General features: G+C 40.6%; 3 protein-coding genes across 3 annotated transcripts in view; 1 reads left to right on the top strand and 2 right to left on the bottom strand.

Annotated features, from left to right (window-relative positions):
• Positions 1-18,030, top strand: part of slc2a9l2 (solute carrier family 2 member 9, like 2) — a 69,821-nt gene extending 51,791 nt beyond the window's left edge. The window contains exon 15 of the transcript XR_007829131.1: positions 18,004-18,030. The gene's annotated coding sequence lies outside the window, so the exon portion shown is untranslated. The remainder of the gene's footprint in view (positions 1-18,003) is intronic.
• otop1 (otopetrin 1) lies at positions 470-12,598 on the bottom strand. The gene is made up of 6 exons (XM_051128448.1): positions 11,298-12,598; positions 11,070-11,206; positions 10,256-10,314; positions 9,867-9,997; positions 7,346-8,238; positions 470-2,328 (listed from the first exon to the last, which is right to left on the bottom strand). Exons 1-6 carry the CDS (start codon positions 11,668-11,670, stop codon positions 2,158-2,160), a joined length of 1,764 nt encoding a protein of 587 aa, XP_050984405.1. The 5' UTR covers positions 11,671-12,598; the 3' UTR covers positions 470-2,157.
• tmem128 (transmembrane protein 128) lies at positions 14,967-19,008 on the bottom strand. The gene is made up of 5 exons (XM_051128443.1): positions 18,886-19,008; positions 18,531-18,672; positions 17,258-17,419; positions 16,467-16,574; positions 14,967-15,431 (listed from the first exon to the last, which is right to left on the bottom strand). Exons 1-4 carry the CDS (start codon positions 18,959-18,961, stop codon positions 16,475-16,477), a joined length of 480 nt encoding a protein of 159 aa, XP_050984400.1. The 5' UTR covers positions 18,962-19,008; the 3' UTR covers positions 14,967-15,431; positions 16,467-16,474.
• Between the last annotated feature and the right edge of the window lie 4,886 nt (positions 19,009-23,894).

The following is a 23,894-nucleotide window of genomic DNA, read 5'->3' as shown; positions in this document are numbered from 1 at the left end:
AGGGGGTGAGTACATTAATTGTAAATTGCTGTTCTGGAAGTGAACTTCTCCTTTAAATGAAGAGACTTCAGCAAAATGAATTACTTTAAATCTTGTTTTCTGAAAAATGTATCAAAATGAAGAGAGTTTAGGCTGTGAGGTCAGAAAAATACTTCTTTCAAAGGGAAAACAGAATTATTTTTCTGTCCTCACTGGCAGATATTTCATTATTTGCTCTCATTTTGATACATTTTCAGAAATAACAATAATATCTTACATCATTTTGCTTTTCAAGTAAACTTTTCAGACTTTTCTGCTCAGTTTATATGGGAGAAAATAAGAGTTCCGGGATTAATGTCAGTGTGTTTTATATGAATGATGATAATGAGTCAGTGGACTTCCTGTTGATTTGGTTCCAAAGAAACTCTAAAGCCACTGGACTCTTACAGCAAAGAGTATTTTATTTATTTGAAGTTAACATACATGTGTTCATTTAGGGGGGAAAGTGCAAAACAAAAACAAGAGGTTTGCACCACAGGTCTTCTTGTTGTGCTGCACTTGTGCGTTTCATTGCGTGTTTGGGGGAGAGGAGTTAAAAAAAGAGAAGAAAGGTTGATAAAGTCATTTACTACTAAACATCTGCTGATGATCAACAGAGCTGCTCTACAGACACATCTACATCTGAAAGACAGAAGCGTTTCACATCGTTTCTCCATCACAGTGCCTGAACTGACGTGAGAACATCCCATAATTACATTCACGAGAAGCGTTTCCACAGCAGTGCCGGGACAGAAAAATAATATCCTAAATACAAAGTCTTTTCTATGAGATTCCTGTGCGTTAGCGATGCTGCTGTTGTCCAGACGTGAACATCTGCACTTCACACGACTCACCAAAACAAACAATCAGCCTCCTGCCAAAGCATGAATAATGCATTCGGTTCAGAATCCCAGCTGAGATTCCCATTAAATCCATAAACGCATGGATAAAACCTCATTTCTCTGCAGTGTTGCGGCGTTTCAAGCCCTTTTTTAAAAGCCGTCACTCACAGAAATCTCCAGGACTGAGGAAACAGTCGCACCACGACTGAGGAATGCAGATCGATGAAAAATGATGAAACATGTTTCAAAACGTATATGTAACAGATAAAGAAAAGATCTGAAGATCATCATGAAGTATTACTGAAGATCCCGTCTGATGTGATTCGTGGTGTTTTACGCCTCACTGAGTGTTTTCACGCTGCTTTAAAAGTTAGCAGGCCGTCAGCCGGTCTTCATGCAAGATTTCAGGTCAAACTTGAGTCTTACAATTGGCAAAATCCTCAAGTGCAATTATTACATTCATGGTTTTATGATCGTTTATGTGTCTGAAACACTCAGTACTGACTGCACTGCGAAAACCGATGTTCTTCCTCACTATTTCTATCTTGTTTTCCAGTGCAAATATCTAAACATCCTTACATAAAATAATTACACTTACTAGAGAAGCACAGTAACTGAAGATATGAAGTCTTGTTTTATGAAAAATTGATCAAAATGAATTGAGTTTATGATTAAAACAAGACCACCCACCTGTAAATGAAGTCAGAAGAATAAACTGAATTTAAAAGGAAAACAAGATTATTTTTCTGACTACATTGGCAGAAGAAAAAGACAAAAACACTGAGTCAGAAAGACATTTTTTCATGGTGTGTGACATCAGGATGAGATGATTTGATCCAACTCATTTGGTGGTTTTACTCCATTTTTCTCCGTCTTTTAAAAGAGTATTAGCATCAGTTAAATGATTCAAAACTACAATATGCACCGTATGTTTGTTCAATGGCCTGCAACATTCAAGGATTTTCCAATCAGACATGGTACTAAAAACATTCGGATTTGAGCCCATCTGAGAACTTGATATAAGAGAACATCATCCTGGATCAAGTGAAGACGTGTGTTTGTGTGTGTGTAAACGTTACTGAGGAGTGTGTGAAGAATCTTCAGGCCTGAGAACTTCTAATCTGTTATTGAGAGCGTCTTTAAGAGTCGATCAAATCCATGAGAACTGGATCAGATCACACACACACACACACACACACGCCGCCATCCACACGCATGAGATTCCTCAGACCAGTGTTTGTGTGTCTGTCAGTGTTTGTGAGCACCAGATAAAGTCCCCTTCGTCCTCAACACACCCTCAAACCTTCCTGAAGACCTCGAAGAGCGACGCCACCGAGTGCATGCGGTAGAAGAGGTTCATGGGAATGGCCACGTTCAGCACTGTGGTCCAAACGCTGTAGCCGAACGTCTCCTGCTCCAGATCGTTGTCGTACTGCGGACGGCAGCCGAAGGCGGGTAGAATCCACAGCTGAACGTGGAGAGAACAGTAAAACCTTCAGCGTTCATGCAATTTAGCGTTCTAAATTCAGTAAATTTAACCTTTAGCATTCAGGCAATTCTCCTTATGAACAGTTAAATGTTCCCCCCATTGTGCAATAGAATGTGCAATAACTTTTTATTTATTAGTTACCACCCCCATCCTAGCACATCCCTGCATCTCTACCTCTTTCTATTCTATTCTATTCTATTCTGTCATCTATAGCACAACTGTACATACCACTTATTTATTTATTTCTCAATTTATTTTTCTAATTTTTGTCTATTTATATTTACATAGGTGTATTTTTTTCTCATCTTATGTTTATTGTCTGTATGTTGTTGTTGTGTACTGGATGCTAATGACACTAAAACAAATTCCTAGTATGCACAAGCATACTTGGCAATAAAAGCTAAAAGCACTTTCTTTCTGATTCTGATTCTGATAATTCACCTAAACATGTCAGTTAAGTAAGCATTATTTATTTGGAGACCGACAGTCGTGGTCACCATCAGCTGATGTTCTATGGGCAAGGGAGTCATTTTCCTCCAAAAATAAGCCTTTGGGGAAAAAAAATCAGCGTTCAGGTTTGAGCGTCTGAGTAAATTGGATGTAATGGTACAAAAAAAAAATCTAGAAATTCTGCTCCATGACGTACCTTGGTTTTGAAGGCACGATTTAGTATGTTTTTGGTACACCGGCAGCAAACATAAGAGTTTGTTTTCTTTGTTTTTATTTTTAATTTATTATCTTTATTTTTATTTTTACATTTAATCCACTCAATAAACTGTAGCTTTGTCTTTAAATTAAAAAAATGGCCAACACTGTTGCAACTGGCCAGAACACACTCTGAACTCACACAGATTTTCAAATAGATGTATCTCAACCAAATATTGTCCTATCCTAACAAACCAAACATTACCAAACACTTTATCTTCACTTTATCTTCACACAATATATATGTATATGTATATATGTAAAATACAATATATGTATTTTTTTTTTTTTGTTGTTGTATTTGATTAACTACCTTTACCTATAAAGTGAGTGTTTAATGTTGCCTTTTGCATTGTTGATGTACTATTTCCTATTTAATACTGTACAGCCGCCTTGTCACAATTCTGTATTGTTAAAGGCGGTATATAAATAAAGGTGATTTGATTTTTGATTTGATTTGATTAATGGAAAGCTTTTGGTCAGCTGATGTATAAATATTAGTTTTGAAAAATTATTAATATTTATGATTGTCTTAAAACTTCACCATTAGGACAGATTCCCTGAGCATAGCTGATGGCGCCTGTAGTAATCAAAAATATTCCAATATTCCAATTAGTTTATCTTTAATTCCTCCATCTTCATTTTCTTTCCTTCAGTCCTTCTCTCATTACCTAATGTGGCAGAGTGGAGATGTGAGGAGATGAAAACAAGGAGAGAAAAACAAAGAGAGGAAATGAGGAGAAGCGTGCAGTGGAAACAAGAAGAGGAAACAAAGAAGTGAAACAAGGAAATTAGGAGAAATTGAGGAGAGGAAATGAGGAGAGGAAATGAAGAAATGGAAGAATGTGGAGAGGAAACAAGGAAATGAGGAAAGAAAATGAGGAAATGAGGAGAGAAAACGAGGAAACGGAAGAAATGAGGAGAGGAAACAAGGAAATGAGGAGAGGAAACAAGGAAATGAGAAGAGGAAACAAGGAAATGAGGAAACAGAAGAAATGAGGAGAGGAAACAAGGAAACGGAAGAAATGAGGAGAGGAAACAAGGAAATGAGGAGAGGAAACAAGGAAATGAGGAGAGGAAACAAGGAAACGGAAGAAATGAGGAGAGGAAACAAGGAAATGAGGAGAGGAAACAAGGAAATGAGGAGAGAAAACAAGGAAACGGAAGAAATGAGGAGAGGAAACAAGGAAATGAGGAGAGAAAACAAGGAAATGAGGAGAGAAAACAAGGAAATGAGGAGAGGAAACAAGGAAATGAGGAGAGAAAACAAGGAAATAAGAAGAAAAAATGAGGACAGAAGAAATTAGAGGAAACTGAAGAAATTAGGAGAAGAAACAAGGAAATGAGGAAACGGAAGAAATGAGGTGAGGAAATGAGGAGAGGAAACAAGGAAATGCAGAGAGGAAACAAGGAAATGAGGAGAGGAAATGAGGAAATGGAAGAAATGAGGTGAGGAAATGAGGAGAGGAAACAAGGAAACAGAAGAAATGAGGAGAGGAAATGAGGAGAGGAAATGAGGAGAGGAAACAAGGAAATGAGGAGAGGAAATGAGGAAACGGAAGAAATGAGGTGAGGAAATGAGGAGAGGAAACAAGGAAACGGAAGAAATGAGGAGAGGAAACGAGGAAATGAGGAGAGGAAATGAGGAGAGAAAACAAGGAAATGAGGAAATGGAAGAAATGAGGAAACAGAAGAAATGAGGAGAGGAAACAAGGAAATGAGGAGAGGAAACAAGGAAATGAGGAGAGGAAACAAGGAAATGAGGAGAGGAAACAAGGAAATGAGGAGAGGAAATGAGGAAACGGAAGAAATGAGGAGAGGAAACAAGGAAATGAGGAGAGAAAACAAGGAAACGGAAGAAATGAGGAGAGGAAACAAGGAAATGAGGAGAGAAAACAAGGAAATGAGGAGAGAAAACAAGGAAATGAGGAGAGGAAACAAGGAAATGAGGAGAGAAAACAAGGAAATAAGAAGAAAAAATGAGGACAGAAGAAATTAGAGGAAACTGAAGAAATTAGGAGAAGAAACAAGGAAATGAGGAAACGGAAGAAATGAGGTGAGGAAATGAGGAGAGGAGGAAATGAGGAGAGGAAACAAGGAAATGAGGAGAGGAAATGAGGAAATGGAAGAAATGAGGTGAGGAAATGAGGAGAGGAAACAAGGAAACAGAAGAAATGAGGAGAGGAAATGAGGAGAGGAAACAAGGAAATGAGGAGAGGAAATGAGGAAAGAAGAAATGATGAGGAAATGAGGAGAGGAAACAAGGAAACGGAAGAAATGAGGAGGAGAGGAGAGGAAATGAGGAGAGGAAAAGACAAGGAAATGAGGAAATGGAAGAAATGAGGAAACAGAAGAAATGAGGAGAGAAACAAGGAAATGAGGAGAGGAAGGAAATGAGGAGAAAAGGAAGGAAATGAGGAGAGGAAATGAGGAAATGAGGAAATGAGAAATGAGAGAAATGAGGAAAGAAGAAAATGAGAAATGAAGGAAACAAGGAAAAGGAAATGAGGAGAGGAAATGAGAGAGAGGAGAGAAATGAGGAGGAAATGAGGAGAGGAGAGGAAACAAGGAAATGAGGAAAGAGGAAATGAGGAAAACGGAAGAAATGAGGAGAGGAAATGAGGAGAGGGAATGAGGAAGGAAATGAGGAGGAGGAAATGAGGAGAGGAAGAGAAGAAATGAGAGAGAGGAAAATGAGGAAATGAAGGAAAAATGAAAGAAATGAGGAGAGGAAATGAGGAGAGGAAACAAGGAAATGAGGAAAGAAGAAATGAGGAGAGGAAAAAAGAAGAAATGAGAAAGAGGAAAAAGGAAATGAGGAAGAGGAAATGAGGAAATGAGGAAATGAGGAGAGGAAATGAGGAAACGGAAGAAATGAGGAAATGAGGAAAAGGAAATGAGGAAGGAGAAGAAATGAGGAGAGGAAATGAGGAAGAGGAAAGGAAATGAGGAAACGGAAGAAATGAGGAGAGGAAACAAGGAAATGAGGAGAGGAAATGAGGAAATGAGAAATGAGGTGAGGAAATGAGGAGAGAAAAGGAAACGGAAGAAATGAGGAGAGGAAACAAGGAAATGAGGAGAGAAATGAGGAAGAAATGAGGAAACGGAAGAAAAGGAGAGGAAACAAGGAAACGGAAGAAATGAGGAAGGAAATGAGGAGAGGAAACAAGGAAATGAGGAAAGGAAAGAAGGAAATGAGGAGAGGAAACAAGAAGAAATGAGAGGAAAAGAGGAAATGAGGAGAGGAAAAGGAAAAGGAAAGAAATGAGGAGAGGAAATGAGGAGAGGAAACAAGGAAGAAAGAGGAAACAAGGAAAAAAGAAGAAATGAGGAGAAACAAGGAAAGAAGAAATGAGGAAAGGAAATGAGGAGAGGAAATGAAGAAATGGAAGAAATGATGAGGAGGAGAGAAAAAGAAAAGGGAAATGAGGAAGAAATGAGGAAAGGAAGAAATGAGAGAGGAGAAGAAAAAAGGAAATGAGGAGAGGAAACAAGGAAATGAGGAGAGGAAACAAGGAAATGAAGAAATGGAAGAAATGAGGAGAGGAAACGAGGAAATGAGGAGAGAAAACAAAGAAATGAGGAAATCGAAGAAATGAGGAAACGGAAGAAATGAGGAGAGGAAAATGAGGAGAGGAAATGAGGAAATGGAAGAAATGAGGGAGGAAACATGGAAATGAGAGAAAATGAGAAACAGAAGAAATGAGGAGAGGAAACGGAAGAAATCAGGTGAGGAAATGAGGAAAGGAAACGAGGAAATGAGAGGAAAAGAGAGGAAATGAGGAAATGGAAGAATGGGGAGAGGAAACAAGGAAATGAGCAAAGAAAATAAGGAAACAAGGAGAACCTGAGGAGAGGAAACAAGAAAATGAGGAGAGGAAGTGAGGAGAGGACACAAGGGTTCACACATAAGAAATAAGAAGCACCCCAGGGCCCTCATTTGTCAAACGTGCGCATGCACAGATTTGATCTTAGAGCGTGCACACACTAAAATACCCACCAACATTCAGATTTCAAAACAGATTCAAAGTGGTCTTTGAATCCTGTTTCTAAAAATCTATGTGGATTTCCCATTTCAGTATGATTCTGTTTCGCTCTGCTGTCATGGGGTTTTTTCCTGATTCTCACACACTCACATTCTACCAATGATAAAACTGTGATGAGTTTTGTGATGGAGGCCCTTTAAGCTCCTTTATGAAAACCGACCATTTATGATATTTTGGTATTTTTGGTATTTGGACAGGGTCATGGGGCTTCTCACACACACACAAACACACTCATCACTTCTTACCGAGATGTTACACATGAAGAGGAAGATGGTGATGTTCTTCAGGATCTGCCTCTTCCTCCCGGGCGTCACGTTGAGCCGGTTTCCGACAGGAAGCGTGACGTCGGAGTGCTTCCTGCTGAACGCCGCCCTGTTCTCGGGCGCCTCTCCTTCCAGGACGGCGCAGCGCTTGTCCGGCGTCTCGTAGGCGCGGTTCACAATGCCGTCGTACGGCGGGACCATGGGTGCCGGCGTGACGGAGAAGATCTCGGGCACCGGCGCGTCGTCCGGATCCCTGCGTCTGCGGTACAACGACTCCACGATGAACAGGTTCTGCACGCACTTCTCCAGCACCAGCAGCAGCGAGTAGGCCAGGCAGGTCCAACGGTAGCCGGGAGAGCCGCGTCCCGCCGCCACCACCGCCACCACGCTGCACCACGACATCAGCCACGAGCCCAGCGACGAGCCCAGCAGCAGCTCCGTGTCCAGCTGGCGCGACGGGTTCGAACCCGTGTCCATGGGCCAGTCCTCCACGCGGTACACCAGCAGCCCCGCGCCGCTCGCGCCGCACATGCAGCTCAGCATCACCACGCCGTAGCAGTAGAACATGGAGACGGCGGCCTCGCGCGTCTGCTCCGACTTCTCCACGTGGATGAGGTACACCACCAGGACCGTGATGGAGCTGGCCAGCGCCAGCAGACCCAGCAGCGGGCCGAGCAGCAGACCCGGGCTGCGCGTGCTGGGACGCTTGCGGTTGCTGTGGCGGTCCAGCGTGCGGCCGATGTTCTTCCACATGACGAACAGCATGGCCGAGACGAAGATGTGGTACTCGATGTTGAAGGGGTACAAGTAGTACAGGCTGGTGGAGAACATGGAGCAGACGCTGGTCGTGCAGTTACAGTGCGGCTCCGCTTCCACTGCACACACACACACACACACACACAGAAGACATGTAGAAAAATCAGTACAGAACATATAGAAAACACTTCACAATAAGATACCATTGGTGAAACTAATATAGAATTTTTATTTTAAAAAAGAAGCTTAATCTTGATTTATTCCATCTAGTTCCTAGAAAACGTAGCTCGTTTTCATTTAGTTTAATGTCACGTTTAAAATAATTATAACTAAAACTGAAATTAAAATTAAAAAATTATAGAAACTAAATAGACATTTTTTCAAAACCAAGTAACACAAATATTACTACATCTTTAACAAAAATTACAATAATAAAATAAAAACTAATGAATAAAAACGGTAATAGTATTTCAATGCTACAAAAATTACACTGACATGAACTAACAATGAAGCAAAATGTATTAACCTTACTGAAATTTCAACATTTGCTAATACATTATTAAAATCAAAAGTTGTAATATCATTTAATGCATAGTTGTGCTTTTATTGACTAAACAAAGATGAATGAATACGGTGAATGAAGTACTGTAATATAATATCAAGTGTTCAGTAATGAAGTAATTTAGCAATGTTAGTTAAATCTCATCACAAAATGTAATGTGAAAACTATGGTACGATGGTAAGATGTGTGGAAACACATCATCACGGTCTGTGAAAAGACTCCACTCGAGTTAGAAATAGAAAATTGAAAGAAATTTAGCACAACAGCACAGAGCACATTCATTATTCAAACAGGAGGGATAAAACAGAAACACACCAATGTTTTCTGACTCTCTGACGCCATCTAGAGACTCAGTTCATCATAAAACTACTGCAAACTAGCAGATCTACAGCAAGAACTTAGTGCTTAGTGATCAGTAAGAGCAATGGAGACAGAAAGAATGAAGAGAAGAGAGAATCTGTTACAAGATACAGTTCCTGTGTCAAGGCAGTTTTATCTGTGAACACCTGTGTTCTGTTTTAGAAAGATTCACCACATTCTGCATTTTCATCAGACTATTATTATTTTGTTTATTATTTTTTTTACAGTAAAAACGGAGTTATTATTGTAACTTAAAATAACTGTTCTCTATGTGAATATCTGATAAAATTTATTTCTGTGATGCGCAGCTGAATGTTTTCAGCATCATTACTCCAGTCTTCAGTGTCACATGATCCTTCAGAAATCATTCTAATATGCTGATTTGCTGATTATTTTCAATGTTAAAAAACAGCTGTGCTGCACAATTTTTTTGTTGAAACTGTGACACATTTTTTTTCAGGATTCACAGATGAATAGAAAGTTCAAAAGAACAGCATTTATTGGAACCTTTTTTTAATGTGAAGAACATTTAAATAACCTAAAACAACTTTTTCCACTATAAAGAACCGCTACTGCTTTCATGGATGTTAAAGGTTCTTAATGAAACCATCAATGCCAATAAAGAGCTGTTATTATAAGAGTGAATAGCAAAATGACAAAAACACACACACACCTGAGAGAGAGAGAGAGAGAGAGAGAGAGAGAGAGAGAGAGAGAGAGAGAGAGACTCTATGGTAAAGGAAAAAACCCAGGCTCCTCCCACAGTGAGCAGAGCACTCTCAAAAACACTATTGTCCACTCACACACACACACACACACACACACCTGTGGAGAGATTGGCGTATCCCAGCGCAGTCAAGCGTCTCCTGTGGTTGTTGAGGAAATGTTCAGCTTCTGACATCACTCCATTACACCACAGCAGCAGGTTCGTGAAGACAGCATGAATCACTCCAAACCTGCTCACACACACACACACACACACACACACACAGAGAGAAATGCTTTTTACTACATTAAATAGTACATTAAGTGCACTGTAGAGTGAACTATGCAGTGAACTTAAGTATTTGCATCAAAAAGCAAATAAATAAATAAATAAAAGCATCTGTCAAATGCATGAAGGCAAATGTTTGTGACTGAATCTCTGCTGTTTGTTCTCATCTGGAATAAAAGCATTTTAAGCTACATAAACAAACACAGAAGCGCGTCTGTACCTTTCAAACGTTTCATATTTCTTGATGACATCTTTGATGTGGAACCAGAGGAAATGCACCTGCAATCAAGAACAAACATCATCTGCTTTAGAGCTGAACTAATGAACTTTACAACAATCACACTGTTAGTGAACAAGTGAATAATGACTTACAGCTGAACCTGAATTAGTGTCATAACTTAACAAAATGAACACTGTTATTTTACTGTTTATTTCAGTCACAGCAGACAGAAATGTTTTGCTAAAGTTTCCATTAAGTTATGAAGTCCAGTTTTTTCACATTTTCAAAGCTTTTTCATTTGAATGTTAAAAAGGGACGTGTCATTTTATCGTTGTTATGAGAACGTTACTTTTGAATGGTCTATGACTGTTCTGAAACCAGTGGCAACAGTGAACAAATAATTGGACAAACGCCCAACTAAAAAGTTTCAGAATAACGTTGCATAAATGATGCATAATGTTTTTGTGGTTTAACATTTTTAAAGTCCAGGGGCCGGTTGCATAAAAGGTTTAGATCAGTCTTAAAAGTTAGTCGTCTTTATTTTTTTATTTATTTGCATAAAAACTTAAATTAGCTCCAGCTGAATCCCAAAAGTAAGACTGCTTACCCACTGGCTTACCGCTAGTTGTTCAGGCTATTTTTTAAGACACCGTTAAGTTTATGCAACCGGCCCCAGGATATTTTTGAACGAACGTTCTATTAACTTGAGGAACGTCCGTTCGCAACTTTGAGAGAACGTTCTGGGGACGTTGCCCGTTGTTATCTGGGCTGAAGCCGCTCTGTAGAAATCAGTGTGACAGACGCGCGCTCTCACCTGAGATATGGTGTGCAGCGCGTGTACGATGGGATAGACTCCGAGCACGGCGGAGACGCAGGAATGATATCCGACGAAATATCCGATGCGGAACGCGTCCATGATGAGCGACAGCAGCGCCAGCATCGTCAGACCCCCTGAACAAACAGCACAATCACTCATCGTCACATGAGCGCACACAGCAAGGCAAGGTTTAGTAGTGGCAAAAGCGCCGCTGACGCGCGTCACCTCGGATCCAGCTGGTGCCCGCGTGCGCGTCCCTCTCCGGCACCGGGCTGCGCTCGCGCTCCCTCCGGATCATGTAGCAGAGCATCCACACGAGCTGCACGAGCATCAGCGCCGTGATGAAGGCCAGCAGGTGCTCCTCCTTCACCGCCGGGCCGTGCTGGGCGAGCGCGAGCATCACGGACACGCCGATCAGCAGCAGGTTGGTTCCGTACTGCGCGCTCAGCGTCTCCGCGTTCTTCTGCGGGTACTTCTTGGTCAGACTCACCTTGAGCTTGGAGAAAAGCTTCTTCTCCGCGTTCGAGGACGACGACGAGGAGGAAGCGGGGCTGTATTTGTTCAGACACATGATGTCCAGGCCGCTGTGCTCCACCATGGTGCCGTCGATCAGCAGCGGCAGCGGCTCCGGATGAACGCCGTCAGGGATCGGAAAGCGCGCAGAGCCGCGGACATGCTCAGTGCGCGTCCATCGCCGCCGCTATATACCTCCTACAGAGCGCAGCAGATTAACACGGATCGAGTTTCGTTCATCTGCGAGCTCCTGGAAAAGCGACGGTGCCAAGAATCGCTGCGCCAAACTTCACCACGCATCCGTTCGCGCTCCTCACCGCGTCTCCTCCGCTTCTGCTCGTTCCTCCTCGCGCCGCGGTCAGATGTGAAGCTCCAGTGAGCTTTTCCTCGGCCTCCAGCGAGCTTTCAGGGTCTCGGGTTTCAGCGGTCAAAGGCTCTTTATGGACGGCCCTTTGTTGACCGCAGACTCGTATAACGGATGTACAATCAGAAGAATGCGCTCAACACGAAATGTGCGTGCAGGCGGCATTAAAGGCGGATTGCGAAATCAGACGCAGCTTCTCCCGTCGAAGCGAACTTGAATAGAAGTTCTCGAGAAGAAACCGAATTTGACGGTGTGCTCGATTACAGAGAGACCCACAATTAGATGAAACCGATCCGGGCCAGAGAGCTCCAACAAAAGGGCTTCTATTATAACGGCTCTGACCTGGATTAACGTGCGCACAAACCCGCATCAGCCTCAAATCATCCCGTGCGTTCAGTCGCGCTGGAGCTCATGGCTCCGTCACGATCCGGATCAAAGGTAAACGAGAAGCACACGCTGGTTTCCGCTCATCGACCCCGGAGACCTTTGATAAACTCTGACAGATGCGATCACGCGCTTATCACCATCACCATCACCACCACCACCATCATCATCATCATCATCACAGAGCCATTCTCTCATAATGTCATCAGCGAGCGGTTTGATCAAGTGCGGAGCGCTGTCCCACAATGAAGCTGTAAATAAAGATCACTGCAGTAACTCTACTTCAAAATGTCAAGTTTAATTCAGCGCGTCACTTGCCGTTTCTGTAAAGTTAAAACTGTTTCTTCACCTTTTTTATCAGCGAAGCGCACAATTACAGAAACGAGTGGAATTTCTATTCGAATTCGGATTCAGTCCTAATGGGATCAAATCATGAAATCGAAAATAGCTGGAGTTCACTTTAAAGTCTGTTTACACAAGGGCCCATATCCTCCTCACTACTATATGGAGTTTGTCCTCTACAGAAGACAATTCTTTTTTAGCGATTTCTCTGAGACCTGGTTTCACAGACAATGCTAAAATGTGCTGTTTCAACTGAAACAAACTTGCCCTCACTTAAATGTATCAGTGCCTTTGTTTTGTCTCAAGATGCACAGCAGTAACGTTCTTTTCTTTTACTTAAACGTCCTAAATGAACTATGACCCAATCCTGGTTTAGTACAAGCCCTGTCTGTGAAACTGGGCCTACATGTCACCGTTTTAAGTCTGGCTGTCCTGTAAAGAGCACATTCAGGGCTTTTTTAGAGATACCAAATGTTTGGACGTTTCCCCATGACCACTCCCTCTCCTTGGTCTTTAAAAACGGCTGACATTAATTTAGAGACCAAATGTAGCCCCCCTAGCAAATCGATTAAATCATTTAAATCTGACTGGTTTTCAAACTGTCATAAATCAGCATCTCAGGAAAATGTTATGGGGTTTCAAATCAACTTTCTGTTACAAAACAAGGCATCGGTTTCATACATGTCCACTGCACAGGACTTAAAGCATGTTTATTTGGCCTTTTGGGAGCAGGGAAAGGAATTATATATCAATGTTCCTATGAAATATTAAATATTATTATGAAAATCTTGCTAATTATTACACAGATACAGTTCAGATGCATTGTATATAATGGAAAAACACACATTTTGCATAAAGAAATGGTATATCAAATCATTCTATCTTTCATCACATAGTTAAGAATCATCTTTATATAGTTTTGTATAAAAACAAATAAAAATTAATTTGATTAAAACAAAAATCCCACTTCTTTTTGCCTTTTCATACAGTATCTAGTCATGTATTTTTTTTGTTTTAAACAAATGGTGTCCTCTACAGAGGATATAACATAACATGAATAAAATATTTTAAAAAATAAAAAATAAAAAAATTCTTATGCTTTAAACCAGGGGTCACCAGACCCGGTCCTGGAGGGCCGGTGTCCCTGCGGAGTTTAGCTCCAACCCTAATCAAACACACCTGAAGCAGCTAATCAAGGTCTTACTAGGTAAACTTGAAACTTCCAGGCAGGAAGTTTGTACACACAAAAAATTTCTCTGGTTGTCAGGATATTACTTGCATTCACACAGGTCAAAAAGACGACATACATTAATGACACGTACAGACACATTGTAATTTATACGTTTTCTCTGTCATATACTGAACCTGCATGAAATTGTAATAAAAGATTAGCCGATAATCATGAACTGAAATCACTCCGTTGCTGTAGTTATGCAAACTGCATTTTTTTTTGAAATTTTAGGTTAGGGTTAGGGTTAGGTTAATTTGGTTACCACTTAATCCTAAATTACAATTACTGCAATAAATTTGCATTCAGTAGAAAGTTTTTCACAAATTAAGAAACACACTTCTGCTGCAGTTACACGAACGGATGCCGTGAACAACGGTACACGTGAACCGAAATCGCTCCAGCTGTTAGACGAACAGAACATTAGTTCACGCAGGGTTTTAGCTGTTACAATGGAAGTTAACCAAAGCTTAAGTAACTAGTTTACACATTTTTTCAAAAAATGACTATTTGAACAACTATGATGTAAAGAAAGTTTGTTCAGATGTCCTACTGTGAATTGAAAAATAAAAGGTGGGAAAAGTCATTGATCGTTTAATCCAAAGCACCAATAGCATCAATACAGGACTCAACCCCCACCAACACACACAGACTATCTGTAGAGGTTATGTTTGCTGAAGCTCAACCCTTAACCCTCACACAAACCGCTGGCCACAGCAGATTCAAGCACATCATGATCTGAATTATGAGCCTCTCAATTAGCGATGCACTATTTTCACACATCTACACCTCACAAATACAGACTCTTGATCCATTTTCATAAAGACCTTATTGCTAATGTTTCCATGTGAACTCCGTTCAGAGTGACTTTCAGATCAAGAAGGTCTTACAAATTTTACAGCAGCTTTAAAGATTCACAATTGATCGGAAGTGCTCAGGAGTATATGTCAGAAACACATACCGAGTAAAACAGGCGCTGTGCTTCACATGACTTTGTTTTGTTCTACAACCTTCATTACACACATTCAGACCTGAAACGTGAATGTTGACCCAGACAGGAAAATGAATTTAATACAAATGTACTTTATTTCATCAGTTGGTTAATTTCAGACAAACATTAAAATGCGGTGTAAAACACAAGTGCCAAGTATCTTTAGTGATCCGTTTAAAGCGGTGTGTGTTTCAAGTTAATATAAATCAATGTGCACTTTTAGAAAACGCAGTAATCAGCAGTCTACAGGACCTCAAAGAAAACCCCGTTCACCTGACTGAATGACCTCTGTCTGTCTGATGTTCAGGAAACCTTAAACACCTTCTGTAACGGGAAAATACGAGTGTCTGCTGATCCGAGACGTCAGATGCTGCTGAATGTCTCGTTGTTCATTAAAGCGAGTCCTCAGCACTGGACTAAAGCAGAGGTCAGAGGTCAGAGGGAGGTCACATGTCCGTCACCGATCAGCTGACCTCTTTATCCGTCGCCGTCGGCTTCATTACAGACACGCGGAGACTCCGGCCGTGATTCGGTGAGCTGCGGTTGATCAGAACAGACGTGTTTAACACACATTTGAACAATTTATTTAAATCCACTGCAAGAAAATAATTTACAGGGTCATCAGTATTACAGATGCAGTACAAAATCATGGACCAGTAGAACAGATCCTCACAATTTTAAGTATATCACCACGTTATGGATATTAATAACAACGTCTCAGCCGTATATGGCGACCGCCTATAATAGCAGTACTTCACTAGCCGTTTAGCCCTCTTTTTGGGCATCCCAAGTCGTTGAAGCCCTCTCACAACCAGCCTATGTGTGCGTCCTGAGCTGCCAAATATGAAAACAAGTAGACGACCCCAATAACCTATCTCTGTAATCGTATTTAGCAGTGGTTGATATTTAATGACTTTGGTCATAAAAGCTTCCTCCATACTAGAGTCAAATGTGCACGCAACCTCCAGAATGAACAGAGTCACTGTTAAGACACTGAAACATAGATGTCTTTACACAGGAATGTTTGTATATTCTTACTAAAGGTGGCAGATGCTGTGATATGTCCTTCACTGTGAGGTCCACTATTCTGTCTGTGTACTTTCCCTTGTGTGCATGGCAGCCATTCAAGATATGTGGCAATGTTTCAGTAATCTGCTCTGTAGTGTGATGCAAACAATGAGGAACCTGAGTTGTGGGAAACCAGATAGAAAAGTTGAGTCTAGTAGGTAAAACTAGTAATCTGGCTTTTACTGTGAAAATAACAATGTCCTCACTGAGCGCAGTATTCTTAAGGAATGAACGTGACACGGAATGATCTGCAGAAGAAAGACATGCAAGTTTTCCCTGAAGTTTTAGTCCAGTCCAATTTTGCTTTTCATGATATTGATGCAATTCTAAGAGAGTTCGCCGAGCACTTACAGATGTCAGCGGGTAACTGTAAGCAGCATTTGTGGCCGCTGCCCTAACTTTAGTCAGGGGGTCAGTGATAATGCCCTCTGAAACTCTCACACTCTCCGGTCACACTCCAGATCGAACACACACACACACAGAGCAGACTGCGCACGGACTCACCGCATGTTTCATCCCAGCAGTGAGATCAGCATCACCACACCCATGAACTGAGTGAACAGAATCACCGGAGTGAAGAACGACCAGACGGGCCACAGAGCGATGTTCAAGCTGAAACACACACAACATCACATATTCAACATCACATTCATCAACAATAACACATACAATGACCAAACGGTTTCAAAATGTCAAATGCAAGATTTAACAGGTAATATATGCAATAAATGCACGTTGCAAGTTTATTTTCAAAAAGGAGAATCATTAATCAATTTTATTTATATAAACCAAATAATACTTAGTAATAAACAGCCATATTTAGCCAGCTGTATTTTTACATGGTAAATGCCATATCAAGGCTTCTGTCAACAATTATGATGCTAATGAATCACTGAATCAGAGATCTGAATTAATCCGCTGAAAGCAGACAGATTCCTAGAAATGAATCAAACTCAGCATTACCAGTGTTTGAACGAGATGCTATTAAATCATGTCAGAACACTCTCACAGTGTGTATATATATGTCATAAAAATGACAGAAAGATACAACAAAAACACTAAACTTTTAACTAAATTTAAAATGAAAACACCCAATTAAAATGGTGACTATTGTATAATAATATATTAATGAAAAAAATAACACAGATGATTTTGTTCAGGACACTTCATAGTCAAGGGAAAAAAAAACACCACAAATTTTAAATCAGCAAAAAATTAAGTAATGTAGAACAGCAATGGTGCTGAAACACGCGTCTTCACGAGAGATAAACACGAGGAGCGACGGCGGCTCTGACCTGCAGGACGCGGCGATGAAGGCTGCGGTGGTGACGGCGGGGACGGCCGGATACTCCTGATCATAGTGCTTGATTCCTCTGAACCACTCCAGATACACGATACAGAACCCGGCCAGACCGACACACAGTCCCAGCAAAACCAGACCCACGCAAAACCACCAGCTGAAACACAAAATACTCTCAAAACCAGCTGAAACACACAAAACACCTTCTGACAGTCTGCTGGACGTACAGTATTTATCACAACAGAACACCAGCTACACATAAAACACATTACTGTGACTAGTGAAGGATCTGAGGAAGTCGTATTTTTGTTTTCTCTGTGCACAAAAAATATTCTTGTAGCCTCATAAAATTAAGGTTGAACCACCGACGTCACACAGACTATTTTAATGATGTCTTTACTACCATTCCGAGCCTTGAACGTGTCAGTTCTGCTAGTTTATGTAGGGTCAGACAGCTCTTGGATTTAACAAAAAAAACTTCATTTGTGTTCTGAAGATGAATGAAGATCTTACGGGCTTGGAACGACATGAGGTTGAAGTTGAATTTTCATTTTTGGCTGAACGAACCCTATAAGAATTTTTTTTCTTTAATTGCACTTAGGAATATTCTTTTAAACCTCTGAGACTTTATCACAAAAACACCAACCTTCTCTAAAAGACTTTCAATAATCTTCATCAGACGCTACTGAGTAATTTCTATAGAGTTGTGAGTTTGTGCTGTTTCATTGTTTAACTGTGAAGGCGTGTGTGTGTGTGTGTGTGTGTGTGTGTGTGTGTAGGTTCTCTTCTAGTAACCAGAGCTCTATAATCTGTATTGTAATCCAGGATAAGAAGAAAAGAGCAAATGAGACACAAAGAGTGTTTCAGCTGTTTGAGAACGAGGAGCTGTAATACGGTTAGCGCTGCAATCTGATCACACACACACACACACACACACGTCTGGTTTATTATCCTTGTGGGGACTCTCCATAGGCGCAATGGTTTGTATACTGTCCACACTGTATTTTCTATCCCCTAACCCTAACCCTTACAGAAAACTTTCTGCATTTTTACTTTCTCAAAAAATGTCATTCTGTATGATTTATAAGCTTTTGTACCCATGGGGACCTCAAGCCGGTCCCCACAATGTCAAAAAATTTAGGTTTTACTATCCTTGTGGGGACATTTGGTCACACACACACACACACACACACACACACACTATCATCTATCAGCCCCTGCCTGTGTAGTGACTGACAGTGCTAGTTATGGTTAAGGTTAGTAGTCACCTGTGAATGTCACTGTGGTTCAGAACAACAGTGAAAAAGTCCAGGTAGTAGGTGAGAGCGACAGACGCCGCGATCCAGAACACCGAGTGCCGGTTGATCCGAGCGGGTGTTTTCACATCCACAGCCTCATCAGGACCAGAACCTGCACGACAACATCAACACGACAACATCAACACAACAACATCAACACAACTGCATCAGCGACACTGTACATCTGCACAAACACAACAACACAGCAGCATCAGACACACTGCATATCAACACACAACTGATGCGACACGCGAACAGTCGAGCAGATCCAGTTAAAGACACTGATATTTAGTTACGTGTGTGTGTGTGTGTGTGTGTTTCTCACTCTGCTCGTCGTGTTCTTCTTCTTCGTTTGTCTTGAATCGTCGCCTCACGTTCGTCAACTCACTGAGCTCCGCCATGGTGGCGCGATGACGTCACATTCCCGCGGCGGCGGATTCGTGACGCGCTACGCTCTGAGATTCAAGTGAGTCGCCTGATCCGAATCGAGTCGGACCCGTTTCACTTCGCATTAGCGAATCGACACCGCAAACCGGATTATTTCTTTGAGAATTCAGACATGTTATTGGTTCGTGAATCAGATCACAGCACAAAATCTTTTCGTGTTTCATATGTGGTTCATTCGAAGCTTCTGCCTTAGAACAGAAATTTCATATTTGTGACAAATGACAAATAAATGCGTGCAGATTTAAATATTAATTACGTTTATCAAATGAGTAGAGTCCTGATATATAATAATAACAGCCCATTGTAATCATTGTGAAACTAATTTAGGATATGCAGTTACAGTCGTCTCAGGTGAGGCTCATTTGCAGTGTTTTTAAAATTCAGTGATGACGAGGAAACATGTGAAGGAGGAATGATGGCTGAATTTGCCCCCGTCCCACCGCCTGTAACCCTACACTACTGAAGCACTGCTCATTGTGCTGGAAAATGAAAAGGCTCTTTTAAAGACTGACCTGCACTTGACTGATTTGATGAATGGATTATAAAAACAGACTCGGGGTTGAGCGATGAAGGATTTTTACCAATAATTCACAAAAAAAAAAAAAACATTACAGGTAACAGATATTTTAGACACTAATGAAATGTTGCAGTTCTACGCAAATAAGCACCGAGACTGATCTGCAGTCAGTCATGTCAAGCTCTATACCATATTCGCTGTGATAAACGGGAGAATAAACAGTGCTAATGCTGCAAAATTCAGCAATTATAAACCAAATTTAGTTTCAGCTGTAAAGCAGCTCTGCAGAAGACAATAGAGTCATTATTCAGATCAATTCAGTTCAAGTTTTGTTTTCATCTCATCAGTGTCAGTGCAGTCAAATGAATACTGAATATTAATTGCCTTTTAAACCCCAGTTAAGTCACTTCCTGTAATTTCCACATTTTTCCACAGTCATACTGCAGAAGTGAATTCTGAAGCCACTGTGTTTTGTTAAACCGTAGGTGCTTCTTAAAGACTGCAGCTACCACGAGGATGTGAGTTTACATGCTTGATGAATCAGACAGCTGTTTGTGTAGAGACAGTGCGTTCATTGTATTTGCTGGATTGAATGGAGAGCCGAGCAGGAGACAACAGCAGCACACAGAAATACTTGACATATATTTACATAAAATAAATCATTATGTAAATAAACAATTAAATGCTTTACAGAAGTAGGCACTGTCACTCATATTTTCACATGCCAATGAAATGAAAACTCCTGCTGTTTACTCTTAAAAGAAAGCGTCTTTACTGGCATCTACAGTTCAGCGAAGAACCTTTAAGATTTCCATGAAACCTGTCCATTAAACAAAAGGTTCCTTATAGTGGAAAAGACTTTTAATTAAAATTACTATTAAAAAGTTATTCACACTAAGAAAAAGCATGCTTCTTAAAGGTTCTTTGGGGAAGTAAAATGGTTCTTCTATAGCATAACTGTAAAAAAATAAAAAGCTTATTTTAAGAGTGTGTTAGCTATATCACTGATGCAAGCTCTTTTCTTCCATATTTCAAACAGAAGGACGGATTTCATAAAATGCTGTTGTGTAAAAGACAATTCAGCCTAATGAGTGACGTATCACTATATCCCAGAAAACAAGTAAATGAAGAAGGAAACAAATATTTCTATTAAAGTTGGAGTGAAAATCCACCCTAACTGTTTTCTAAATGCACATGATCCATCAGTCCATCCATGCATAATGTTCACTGTAGTAAACCTTGTCAAGTTTAATCAGACCTGATCTTCTCTCTGGTGACGTGTGCAGGATTTCTCCAATCATTTAGTCTCTTTAAACTCCGCCCCTCAAGCTCACTCCTATCCGAGAGCCACGCCCACATCTCAACATCCAATCAACAACTGATCCACAGAACCACGCGCCTACATTTATGGTTTTCGGTCATCTGTTACGCTCAGATGTAAATCACGGTATGAAACAAAAGATCTGACTAAAATGTTCAAATATGACGAAGGTTCTGTTGGGATGAACTGTGGAAACGTGTGTTTGCTGTGAGTTCAGCAGGTGCGTGAGCAGCTGAGCATCACCTGTAGCGGGTTCAGGAGGTCAGCTGTTCAGACAGCAGCACAGGTGAGCACAGGTGTGGAATACTGTATCCTGCCAACAGCCGCTCTCTAAATACAGCTCAGATCGAGTTTCCTGCCAGCTGGAGCCCAATCCATCTGGAGCTCAACGGATCCAAACACACAGAGAGCAGAAACTGCAGACTGAGCAAATAACACAGCAGCTACAGACTAAACCACGGCTCGCTGCGGAGATTTCGGTCTCTTCTTTCAGACTAGTGAACAAAAAACATCCTGGAAGTGTGTTTTTTTTTTTTTTTTTTTTTGATTGCACTTTATCTATTTGCGTCTGCAGACTTACATCTTTAAAGAGTTTTTTCTCTAACAAACACCAAACTTTAGGGTTTTATTCCTCTCTATATTCTGAAGGTTTGTTCATGTTTCATTCATGCTGATTTATACGACAATTTACTCCTAAAAACATGGTGAAAATGTGTTTGTTTTCTCTCTGTTGACAGTATTTTCTGATTTATGGAGCGATTCAAAGAGAAATCCAAAAAAGGAAATCCAAAATCCCCTCCGGAACAACCTTCAAATCTAATATGACAAGAATTATGAATCTGACTTTATCCAGTGATCAGATTTATGTGCTGGAAATGAATGCAAATCTCTGCATATTCCAGTAGTTAATGCCTCATTTGCATATTTAAACATAACAGTACAGAAAACTTGTAATAGAAAAGATTTGTACTGTGACCAATCCGCTGGGGGAATGAAGGCGATGACAGCATGAACACATGAATTTAAGATTACAGACGTCAGACCTTCTGCCCCTGATCATCTGATGGTTTCTGGCTCCTCAGACTAATGATGGACGTCCAAAACATTCACCCTCATTAATGTCTACGGAGGAACAAGACAGACAGGTGAATCTCTGACTCTCTGAGTGTGGACACATCAGTCTCTTCCATTCTCCATTTATTTAATCTGGAAAACTGTAAAACGATCCTGAACGATGATGTAGCCCGATCTCTGATCGATAAACCGATCGAACGCCGGTGTCTGATTTACAGACGAATGCAGCGCGGCCTTCCGATATCCAAAGATGAATCAAACGAATCAGCCAGACGCTGCGCAGCGATTAGCTTACCTCTTATCTTCAGCACAAACCAGAACTCAAACAGAACCTGGATTGTGTCTGTGCGTCCGCGGCTTTATGAGAGTATCATGTTCTGAGCCCGGCTTTACGCTTCATAATGCCGCTCATTCAGCACGTCTGAACGTCAAACTTCCCTCGGTGTGTGCGAGATATTCTGAAAAAAAGCTGAGCGCATTTGATTCTCACCCAAACACACAATAAAACCAGACTTACATTTCCTGCTGCTGCGGTAAACCTGGCTTTCTGCTCCTGTTTCCCAGAGGCCTCTGGGGCAGCGATGAGGAGAACAATAGTGTTCTGTGAGGACACTTTATCAGAGACGTATACCTTACATACTGCACACACACACACACACACTCACGGCTCTGGTTATTGCTGACTCCAGTGATGAGGTTTCTAGAGTCGATGGCTCAACATTTCCCACAATCACACTGCATGTCAATGATGACGAATGCTGCCAGTGAAAGGAAAAACGTTCACGAAACACTAAAAGTCAACAATATGTGCTCAAAATCAGCATTTCGCATGAGGATGATCTGCAGAGCAGAGCACTTCTGTATAAAGTGATTATCCACCCAAAAATGATCATTCTCGTTTACACTTTGTTTCAAATTTTTGGAAGAACATTGGGAAGCAAACAACACTGGACCCCAAAATATCTTCTTTTGTGTTCTACAGATGAAAGAAACTGTTCCTTTACAGTTTTTCTCGATTGCTAACACAATTCATGAAACAATTCCTAATTTTCTCACAACTACAAACACAATTTCAAAACTACAAAACTTCAGACTTCCAGGTCAAAATCAAATATTTTAGCCAAAAACATTTTCTCTTTTATCAGAATCTAACTTTGGCCTCAGATGACACACAAACCTGACCCGGTGAACACTAGTGAAGTCAGTTTAGAACACTGTTACAAAAATCAGGAATCCTTTTGCAAACCAACATCTATTATGGTATTCAACAGAAATAGAGGGGAGCAGATACAGTGAAATATGGCAATAAGCTCTAAGAAAATAGTATTATCATCACACTGTTGTAAGAGTACTAGTTTAAAATAGTTTATATAACAAAGAATTGAATATGATCACACCGTACGGTATACTATCAATTACTGAACAGTAAAAATAAATAAACACAGCATCCTCTGCATACTATGTCAGGTTACTAGGACTCTGACAGACATTCGTTTTTCACATTTGCTAAAACACTAAACCCCATTCTCTAAACCAAATTGTCAAATAAATCACTCTTTCTGCAAAACCTTAAACAAGTTTAGGCAGTTTAGACACTGTTTGCAGATCTCATGCAGTCTTTTTGCAAAACTCTAAACACATTCTCAATCACTAAGACACAATCTGTGATGAACTTGTGATATAAAACCCTAAACACAAGAAAGCAAAAGTTAAGCACAACTGCAACACGACTGTCATCGTTTATAATTCAAAATTCTTCACACTTGTTTCTAAATATTTAAATATTTAAAAAAAAAAAAAGCCAGTTCAAAGTGCGCAGAAGGCACGGGTACATCTGTCAATGTGAATACGAGTGTGAATATACATATATACACACACACACTCTCAAAAGAAATCACACAAGATAGATAGATAGATAGATAGATACTGACTACTATGTGTGTGATTTGAAAGCTTTGTTTGACTTCGAGTACAG

This window comes from Labeo rohita, chromosome 14 (genome assembly GCF_022985175.1).
Source record: "Labeo rohita strain BAU-BD-2019 chromosome 14, IGBB_LRoh.1.0, whole genome shotgun sequence".
Taxonomy (NCBI): domain Eukaryota; kingdom Metazoa; phylum Chordata; class Actinopteri; order Cypriniformes; family Cyprinidae; genus Labeo; species Labeo rohita.
The sequence above is the reverse complement of the archived record's forward strand: the minus strand, read 5'-3'. Positions and strand labels throughout refer to the sequence as shown.

What these genes read in the sequence shown, in the direction of transcription:
- otop1 (XM_051128448.1), bottom strand. Translation starts at nt 11,670, where the DNA reads ATGGTGGAGCACAGCGGCCTGGACATCATGTGTCTGAACAAATACAGC. An exon ending in ATACGCCAATCTCTCCACAG is followed by an intron (nt 8,239 to 9,866) that starts GTGTGTGTGTGT and finishes GTGTGTGTGCAG; the next exon opens with TGGAAGCGGAGCCGCACTGT. An exon ending in TCTTCATGTGTAACATCTCG is followed by an intron (nt 2,329 to 7,345) that starts GTAAGAAGTGAT and finishes CTCCACGTTCAG; the next exon opens with CTGTGGATTCTACCCGCCTT.
- tmem128 (XM_051128443.1), bottom strand. Translation starts at nt 18,961, where the DNA reads ATGGCGGAGCTCAGTGAGTTGACGAACGTGAGGCGACGATTCAAGACA. An exon ending in AGAAGAACACGACGAGCAGA is followed by an intron (nt 18,673 to 18,885) that starts GTGAGAAACACA and finishes GTTGTCGTGCAG; the next exon opens with GTTCTGGTCCTGATGAGGCT. An exon ending in AACCACAGTGACATTCACAG is followed by an intron (nt 17,420 to 18,530) that starts GTGACTACTAAC and finishes TTTGTGTTTCAG; the next exon opens with CTGGTGGTTTTGCGTGGGTC.